This window comes from Labrus mixtus, chromosome 2 (genome assembly GCF_963584025.1).
Source record: "Labrus mixtus chromosome 2, fLabMix1.1, whole genome shotgun sequence".
Lineage (NCBI taxonomy): Eukaryota > Metazoa > Chordata > Actinopteri > Labriformes > Labridae > Labrus > Labrus mixtus.
The window spans coordinates 30,922,877-30,932,876 of NC_083613.1; the positions used below are offsets into that span (position 1 = coordinate 30,922,877).

At 42.5% G+C, this 10,000-nt stretch overlaps 1 protein-coding gene across 11 annotated transcripts in view; it reads right to left on the reverse strand.

Annotated features, from left to right (window-relative positions):
* Positions 1-10,000, reverse strand: part of adgrl3.1 (adhesion G protein-coupled receptor L3.1) — a 117,609-nt gene that overhangs the window by 40,356 nt on the left and 67,253 nt on the right. For all 11 annotated transcript variants that reach the window (XM_061061374.1, XM_061061306.1, XM_061061366.1 and 8 more), the window contains one exon: positions 4,906-5,089. In XM_061061374.1, the coding sequence (XP_060917357.1) occupies positions 4,906-5,089 (184 nt within the window). The remainder of the gene's footprint in view (positions 1-4,905; positions 5,090-10,000) is intronic.

The following is a 10,000-nucleotide window of genomic DNA, read 5'->3' on the forward strand; positions in this document are numbered from 1 at the left end:
TATCGAAAAACACGCTGAGTCTAATCTAATTAAAGCATCCCTGTCATGACAAATCCTCCTCCTAAGAAACACACTTGTTCATTATCGTTATCACACGCGCACGCTGTGTTATCCCTTTCAAATCGCTTGTTTTTTTTTGCTTCTATTAATAACGCTGTTTTTTTTATTCATCTGCCTGATACACAGTCGAACGCACAATCTAACACAATAATATCACCTACAGTAGCTGCGGCGGCTTCTTAAAAAAAAAAACACAAGAAAAATGCGTCACTCTCCTAATTTATTCCGATCACTCTCTTTCCCTCTGAAGGACAACAGGGGGTCTTAAAAAGTGCAATGAAGAAAGTGGAGAGGGAGGAGACAGAGACAGAGAGAGGATAGAAGAAGAAGAAGGAGAAGATAAAAAAAAAAAAAAAAAGAAGAGAGATGAGAGGCGGTATAGGGCCGGTTATGAATAAAAGGAAGAGATAATCACGGTGGATCTGCCCACTGGATTAGCTGGGAGGGAAGATTAACGGCACAGAAAGGAGAGCAATGCAGAGACAAAAAAAAAAAAATCCACAAAAAGATAATTTCCTGCTTTAAGTTCTTCAGAAATGTGGCAGCCGATATCTCCATCGCTGTTTATGTAACTGTATTTATGAAGTGCTTACAGAGAAGAAGAATTTAACGAGATATGAGTTTTTAAATTATGTAAAGGTGAAAGTGTGTGTGACGGCGGTTTGCAGGGAATCTACATTATCATCATCATTTGTGAATTTCTTTTGCTTCAACTCAAGTGAGAATAAAGGCGAGTCACGTTTGACTTTGAGGAACCTGTCTGTGCTGTGCGTGACACGGGGAGACGTCTGAAACGTTATCTTTGCGTTGTGCGGCTTAAATAACTGTGATTTCATTGCCTGCTGATGTGAAAGTGAGCAAAAGAAAAACCCCTTAGAGCATAATTTGACATTCCACCATCATCATCATCATCACCCTCAAGCATGCACTCATCCAGTCTTCTTCTTCTTCTCCTCCGCCACTTTTCATCTCTGACTTATGAGTGAATCCTGGGGAGATAGCATGTGCAGGAAATGCTCAAAATATCAAATGAAAAGGGGAGTAAACAGGAGGATAATCAAAGGAAACATTAGTGATGAGTGCAACTCGTCTGGTCCGCGCGGCGCATTTGAAACTCACAGATGTATCATCGTCTAAAGGCATGAAAAGCAAAAGTGTGTTTCTTCCCCCCCCCCGCCTTTCTCTCCAGTGTTCCTGCGTTTATTCCACGGCCCAATGATGAGGGGATCAGTACGAGAAGATGAGAGGAGAGATGATGGAAGGGGGAGGAAGTGGGAGACGAGAGGAAAGTGATGTGCACAACGCCATAATAACTAGCTTTGTTCTGCTTTGTCAATTCCGCCTACAAGTGGAGGGAGGAGGGGGGAAATAAATAAATAAAAATTATTGTCTCTGGCAAGCGGTTCAGCCCTGCCTTTAGAAGCCTCCAGGTTCGCTTGTTTTCCCTGCAGTTTGTTCCGAGATGAGGATGGGTCTCTGTGGATTTGACCCCTGTCAGAGTTCCTCTCTCACAACAACCTGGACCTCTTCATCACGACCTCTCTCTGACAGCTTTACAGGCCGGATATACATAATGGAACAGGACCGCTTAAAAGCTGTAAAAAAGCTGTGAATGCATCGACTCTATAGCACACGTGCTGCTCCAGATATAAACTGTTGTTCTTTCCTGGTTTCATTCAGATGTTCGTGGAGCCACACACAGGGCTGTTCAGGCTCAAGTCTCAGACTGGACGGACTCTGGATTTTAAATCAAGAACACCACCGATGGGCTATTTTTACACGTCATACCTGTGATAAGAAGGAAATGACTCTTTCTAAAAACAAAAAAAAACTTAAAAGGCTTTATATGTGATTTTTTGATCCAGCAGATGTCGCCCTTGAGCACCAGCATGAAACCAAAACAACTCGCGCTGCATTGTTGTGTTAGCATGCTAATGCTAGCGATCTTTAATATGCTCGTATCTTCACACTGCATGTAAATTTACCTGAAATGAGCGTGATCTAGAAACACAGTTAAGCAGTGAGTACAGTATGTTATTCTTCTTTTCTCTAGTCCCTCAATTAAACAACTTTTATACGAGAGGGGAGGAGTCAGCCGGCCGTCCTGACGATGTAAACAAAGTGAAGATAGGACTCTGAAAACTCTGAAAACATCACAGACAGTGGGACTCGGGTGTTACACCCATTGTAGACAGTCACGACTCACAGAGTTATTTTCAGAGGAGATACTTGATTTCTATTATATTTAAGTGTGAAAAATCATATATTGAGCCTCTAAGTCATTTGTAGTTTCTTGCTGGTGTTGTGCAAACAAGTCGATGATTTTTCATTGACATGGTCTTGACTCAATCTCGATCCCTACATGTCTCGGATTACTCTGGTCTCAGGTGTGTCTTGGTCTCTGTTAGTGTGTTCTTGACTACAACACTTTTTCTTAGTTATTCATATTATCCCTAACATGTTGCTGTATATTATTTATCTGTATCGTCCTGGTGAACGTGTGAATATTCTCCGTGGCTGCTTTGGAAGTGAGGGATTTTGGGTTTTTATTCATGTTGGGTCTTGGCCTCCCCTACACGGGGCATACAGTAACAGGACCTTTTCATCAGGGTGCAGGTTAAAGCTTTGTCTAACCCCTACCCCATGGGATCAGTTTCAGACCTTCAATATAACTCTACATTAACAGTATATCGTCATGACGATGGTCTTGCTTGCTTTTTGTAGGTCGTACACAGGCATCAATATTCATTTCTCTTTGTTTAACCACCTGTTAAAAACTCTTTAACAGAGGGAGTCATTGTTATTGTATTAAGATAAGACACACCGGTATATTGACGGAAAGCTGCAGGGTGCCTCTTTTATTCTAAGTGTGGTGAAATGACTCAATACATCCCCTCAAATTATGAAGGTTTGGTTATTGAATTCACTCATTTTGCTCTTCTTTCTCACAGCAGGTCGAGAACAAATTGAAAGTCAATACATCAAGCTGCAAACATGCAAAATAACCAGATTATTTATCTGCTCTGTGATTTTAGAGGAAGACACAAGAATACAACACGGCCATCTCTGACATCCCTTCATGTTATTGTTAATGTTTTGGTCATGCACACACAACTGATTAAATGATTTCAGTTTTAGTTTCCTTCAGAGAATGATCTCCTCTGGGAAACCTTGAGTTTCACTTTCTTGCATAACTCCCATGAGTTTTTCTTGTCTTTAAGAACTCCTCGCAAATATAAGAAACATATGAACACAAGATTTCAACAGGTCAGTGTTTAGTATTTCATGTTCTTGTTCTGTTTATTTAATCTCTTTTTGTTCGATATGTAAGGGATAATGTCTGATGAGTGTGATGTAAACAGGGCGAGCAGGACCCCCGACATGAAGTCTCCTCGTACCCTGTAGTGATTCCTGCGCTACGTCAACACGCTCACTATGTATTAACCTGCATATCTTATTGCTTTTTACTCACAAAGTCAATAATTGAAATCAAAATCTAGATATTTTTTTGTTGGAATGGACAGTTCCAGATGCGTCCATAGTAGCTTAAAGGTTATCTCTGTAGCATGATATATGAGCGAGCTCATCTGTTATAACTCAACTGATGGTGAGGTGAGACGAGGTGAACAGGTCGGCGTGAATCAGAGCAGCACAGAGATGATTTTTTTTTTCTGTCTCGTCCCTGTCGGAGTCTGTTGATACTTTTTTTTTTACCAGTAAGTAGTCCTTAAAATGTCACCATATCCAAAAACCACATCCCGTTAAATGTTTACTTCACGTGCGATCTTCAGTTTGGGACATTTTTCTGTCATAACATACAGGGTTTTTTTTTTTTTTTTTTAAAGGTTGGAGAGATTGAGGAATGACATGCAGGAAAGGAGCAAGAGGTCAGACTCGAACCCGGACCACCCGCCTGAAGGACCGCAGCCTCTGCGCATGAGCCACACGCACTGACCACCATGCCACCAGCGCCCCATTTTTTTCTTCTCATCGCTGTTATCCTCTTCTTTTTCCTTTACCCATTGTAGACAGACTGACAACAATTGAACCAGACTTCTTTCTGCAGATTGATATCATTACAATTAGGCCACAAGAGTCTGTGATCAGAGTCGTGTCCATAGCAACAGTTTGATCTTCTTGACAACGGAGTGCTATCGAGGTTTAGTAGACCGTTTGTAGTTAGAATCAAGCAGCGGCATTAAACACAGCTGTTTGATGACCTACAGACAGTCAAACTATTCCTGCATGAAATAATTATTGTCATTTTTACACTAGTTCCGCTCGTGTCTACCAATGTCTGTTCACATGTTCAGGGCCAGTTTGTCTTATTGCACACATGAAGGATTCTGCTTCTCTCTTTTTTCACTCACTTTGAAGTTGGAAAGTTGAGTTTGTTTCTCATTTGTACCATGAAACACAGATCTGAGGGCGGACTGTTCAGCGATGCCCACTGTCAGTGTGTAGCCTCTTACAATGATATTACATCATATTCTTAGATCTCTGTAGAAGCCTGATGGGGCTCATGTTTTTTTTTTTTTTTTTTACAAGACCTAAAAAGTGAAAAACGGTGAAATCTAAGAACTACACTTCTGTCAATATTATGTCACTTCTGTTTTTTTACTGCATACGGGTGAGGTCAACAACACAGTAGAGCTGAACCATTCCTTCAATCCCACAATTCAACACAGCAGCGTTAGCCTTCAGTACTTGACCTCATTGACGCTTCAACAGAGGTGCTTTGGTTGAAGGTGTCTCAACATGCTCCTTGACAGATTTAAGGTCTTACTGAGTTTGGAGGACAGGGAACGGAGGGAAGAATTCAAAAATGAAATCAAAAGTACTCACGGATGTTGTCAGTGGTCTCCTGCACAGTGTCCGTCTTGAGGAGGTTGTCGGCAAGCATAAAAGCGCCGGTTTCCACGGTGTCGAGGAGCAGAGTGGCCGAGTGCAGCTGCTCGCTGGTGGGCAGCTCTCTCCAGGCCGCTTGGGCTCGCGGCTGCAGCAAATTATTCACAGTCTCCACCATAGCCTGAGGCAGCAGAAACAACAAGAGGTCACACGGAGAGAGGAAGACGCTGCTAACACTTTTATCGCTCTCAGTCGATGATGCCAACATGGAAAATTAATGCAAAATCCAAACATGGTACCGGTGGCAGAAGTCAATGGGATGCAACACTGAGAATGCACTGGTGGCTTTCCATTTATCATGTTGATAAATCCTGACAACAATTAATGTTAGAATGGGGCATTCCCATGCAGACAGGCAAAAACATAGAACGAAGCTGTAAAAAAAAATAAAAGAGCATTTCCCAAAGTTGTAGGCCACCCAATATGTTCATTAGCACCCTTTTTTTCTGTTCAAAATGTTCTTTTTAAAATCATGTTTTGATAGAAAATCCATCACAGATATCCTTAAAAAAAAAAAAAAAAAAAAGCTAAGCTAATTAGCTGATCGCAATCATCAAATGTCTACACCCTCCAAACCTGGTTCTTTTTTTTTTACTTTTTTTTTTTTTTTTTTAAAGCAACAGTCTTATCTTGGAAGTTGGAAAACTTGTGCTAGAGGGATTGAGAAGAAATTAGAGTTTTATCAGATAATGTCCGCTGGGTCACATCCAGCCGTGCAGAATCCAAAAATATTACCAAAGCGAGGAGAGTTGGCTCGCGTAGATGAAATGTTCTCAGTGAAACAATACTTATTTTGTCTCCGGCTCACATTCCTTTATGCTCCTAAGAATTCACCTACTCATTTTCAGTCATGAACACCACACGTACACACACACACACACACAACCAGACACACACACATCCTTTAAAAGACCCAGGGAGAGATACAGAAACAGAGAGAAAAAGAGAGAGCCGATGAGAAGAGAGGGGGGGAGAAGAAGGGGAGAGCCAAGGGAGAGCGATAAAACAGTCCAGTGAGTCCATGGTGACAGGCATCCGCTGGGAACAAGGGAGGCGGAAAAGCGAATACAGGTGCTATCAAACACACACATCTCACACTCCTCTCTGTCTCTTTATTTTCTCTTTCTCCTGCTCCGACTGTAAACCTCCTTTTTCTTCTTGCAAACGCGCTCCCATCCCTCATATTCTTTCTCTTTCAGCGTGTTTCTCTCTTGAGGAAGGTGGGTGGAAGAGGAGAGGGGGGGAAAAAAAGAAAGAAAGAAAAAGGAACACAGGTGCCATTATACAAGCAAGAGGGGGGTTTCCAGTAGGGAATTGCAAGGGCAAGGAGGAAGAGAGAGAGAGGCATCCGTTTATTGGCATTCACACGTCGACCATTTGACTTTCTCCCTGCCCCTTTTACTCGGGGTTAGGGGGACGAGAACGAGCGGGAGGCAGGAGGGAAGACAACAGCATACACACAGTGAGAAGTAAACAGTGTGTTTGTGTGCAGCGGTTAGCGGGGTAAGCGTCCTAGATAAAAGAGACACTGTAGATGATGACTCATGGAAGTGTCGACGGCGCGTGTTACGAAAAGCTGCAGTCGGCCTCTGGAATCAGAGCTAATCCTACCTGTTTATTTTGGGACAGCGATACAGTATATCACACATGAAACGGGTGCTCAGCCAAAGAGCTAATATGATAATATTATGTCCTCTTTTAAGCGTTAGCAGCTAATTAGCTTGGATGCATATCAGATGAGTTTGGGAGGGTATACATGTAAACAAAAACGAATTAATCCGCCGCTTCTGCAAACAATCAGAGCGAGGCAGGAGTGGATAAGCACACACATGCATACACATACTGTACACGGGCAAACGCCTCCGTCATTTTGTTTACAGTGATGGAAGACTACGAGCTCCAATACTTCAATACTCGTTCATTACCATTCAGGTAGACGCCTTGTCAATCGTTTCTGCAGTTTTTTTTACGGATCAGATCATAGACTGTATAAAACATGGACGTAGTCTCGGGGATGTCACCAATCGTTTTCTGAAGAGGCTGTTTTGAAGCCCAACAATGCCGGCTGCCATATTGGAAATGCTATCTCAACCTAACTTCTCAGGCAAATAGGTGGAGCTGAAGTGGGCTTTAAGCCTCCAGGTAAACAGCTACATCTTTCCCCAGCTGTCAGTCAACTCAGCCATATAGCTAACTATGCATATTTATGAAAACCTCTGAGGCCAAATTCAATTGAAACGAATGAGTTACAATACATTTTTAAAACATTTTTTTGGGGCATTTTAATACGGGACCTAATGGGGATTCTTCATAGACTGTATAAAACATGGATGTCGTCTCAGTGACGTCATCCGTTTGTTTCTGAAGAGGCGTTTTGAAGCCCCGCGATGGTGGTCGCCATATTGGAAATACTATCTCGACCTTACTTTTAATAAATCTAGAATAAGACAAGGACGCCTCCTTCTGCTGCAAATTTATTTAAATTATATTTAAATTATATTTTAACAGGTGTTGAATGCAGGTTTTTGCACTTATGCATTGGCACCATTTGGTTAGGAAACCAAAGTCAGACAAGTGAAAAAACACGGTGTTCCGACAATCTCGCTGTAGACAAGCTCGAGCTCAAACAATGAATGAGTCAATAAAGAAAAAATTCAGCTCAGTTTTGATAATCAACCATTAATTGGAATCATTGTCAGACGGCTACAGAGCCAGTTTTCTGCTTTTAGGGTCGGGGACTAGGACAACACCAAGTGAAGACACAACTCTGGTTCTGGGAGATTGTGTTGTGCAATTTTTTTTTGGAGTATTTTCAGACATTTTATGAATAAACAAGACGCTGATTAATTTGAAAATAATTACCATAATAATTGAGAATGAAATGAATCCTCAGTTACAGCACTGTAGCTGTAAAATCATTACAATTTGTATAATGATTTCAGCTGCTTTTCTAGCCTTGGAAATTGTATTTTTTTTGTTTTGCAATTTTGAATTTTGGTCACATAAAAGAAGCTTTTTGCACGCAGTTCCTCGTGCAAAAGGAAAATCGGATGGACATTTTCTTCAACATTATTCTCTATTTGTTTGAAATAATCACGAGTCGAAGCCCTGAGCTGCGTTATTCTGAGGTTAAACTTTATTTTGTAAGAGCCAAAGTTTCTGCAATAATCCCACCACGCAGGAAAAGTGTGCCTACACTGCGAGGACAACGGGTCAAAAGTTGAACGAGGAAATCAGTTTGGGAGTTATTGTTTTGTCTGACTAGTTGTGTTTCTTGCACGGTTGGATATATGAAATGTTGCAGCATCCGCAGGTTCTTCGAAAAAAAAAAAAACTTCTTGTGAGTGCCATTACGAGAGATAAAAATGATGGCACAAACTAAAAAATAGAAGACCTAAGATATATGCCAAATGCTTCTGCAGAGGCAAATAAAAAGCCGTTCTCTGTGGTGCATCGGGTGTGTGCCTGAATGACTCCATATGCTGACATATAGAAGCAATGCATACAATATGGCAGGTGTGTGTGTGTGTGTGTTTGCAGAGAGTACAGGACACATGTGTGCACTTTAGAGTGTTGGCATTAAAATGTGTATGTGTGTTTGAGTATATATGTGTGTGTATGCATGCGTGTTTGAGTTTGCACAAGGGGCTGGGGGAAGCATTGCCCTGCATCATTCTGCTCCACTTGCTTTACAGTAGCAGTCCAGGCAGCAGAGAGAGAGAGGAGGCGGGCGGAGGGGACGCTCTGAAGGCACGACAGATACGACACTGCTTTCTATTCCCTCGTGCAAGTGGGGGCTGCTCCTTCACTTTGATGTGCTTCAGATAACCCCACCCCCCTCCCCCCCACCGCCCCTTTTCGACTCTCATTAAACTTTTCATTGCTTTTTATTGAACTCTCGATTATCTAACATTTTCAATTTCATATAATTTTTTTCATTGAAAGTTAATTCGCTGCTTCTGAGATTGCATCTTCTGGGAGGGGGGGGGGGGGGGGGGGATAGGTAAGGAGAAGAAGGGGTGTGATTTCCTTGAGGTCCACCAGACATCTCCACATCACAAACTTGAAGATGAAATAAATGTGTTTGTGTGAGTGTGTGTGTGTGTAAGCTCCTGTGCTGTGGTGACATTTCTATCGGCACAAGTATGAGGACTTGAGGGCTTAAATTGAGACAGGTTTTTTAGGGGTCTTCAAAGAGGGGAGAAACTCTGCAGAGACAGATAAGGGTGTCATTTAAGTGTGTGAGTGTGTGTGTGTGTGTTTATGTAGTAGTGTGAGCACGCGCATTTGAGTGCACACACGCCCTGCACAGACACACACACACACACACACACACACACACACACAGGATCCAGTAAATGGGGCAGAAGTGAGATGCTTTGAAGCACTGGGGTAATCCAGCGTAAACAGCAGCGGGGAGACAGACTAGAACTGGGCTGTTCTACTACTCCCAGCTACATCCAGGCACACGCACGGCAAGCACGTGTGCATGGCTGACGTACAGTATGTGAACACTCACGCACACACACTAGCACACACTCGGCGAAATGACAGAGTTGGGATGTTACAAGTATGGACAGGGGCGAGAGAAGAAGAAAGAATAGAGTTTTTTTTTTTTCTTTCTCTCTCTCTCTCTCTCTCTCTTGCCCCCGCTCGGATGAACTCAGAGAAAGTGCATGTTTTTGAAAATGTTTTCATCAGAGGAGCAGGCTCATCTGTCAGTTGTTGTTGGGAGTTTGTCTTCCCTGACAGGACGAGTTTGCAGCTAAATCAGGCTTTAAATTCACAGCGTGCCGTGTCCTGACCCGCCATCCATAAATAGAGGGCAAATTAGACATTGTCATTGAGCATCACTGTCTCCTTGCTGCCCCCCCCCCCCCCCCCCCCTTTTTATTGTTTTTCTCTCTGTCTCTCACAATCGTCTCGTTCTCGGTTTTCATTTCTGATCCCAACCTCCTTCCCTTTCCCTTCCGTCCGTTTCTCTGTCCAATTTCCTAGTACCTTGCAGTACCCAAACCTTCCTCCTCCATCA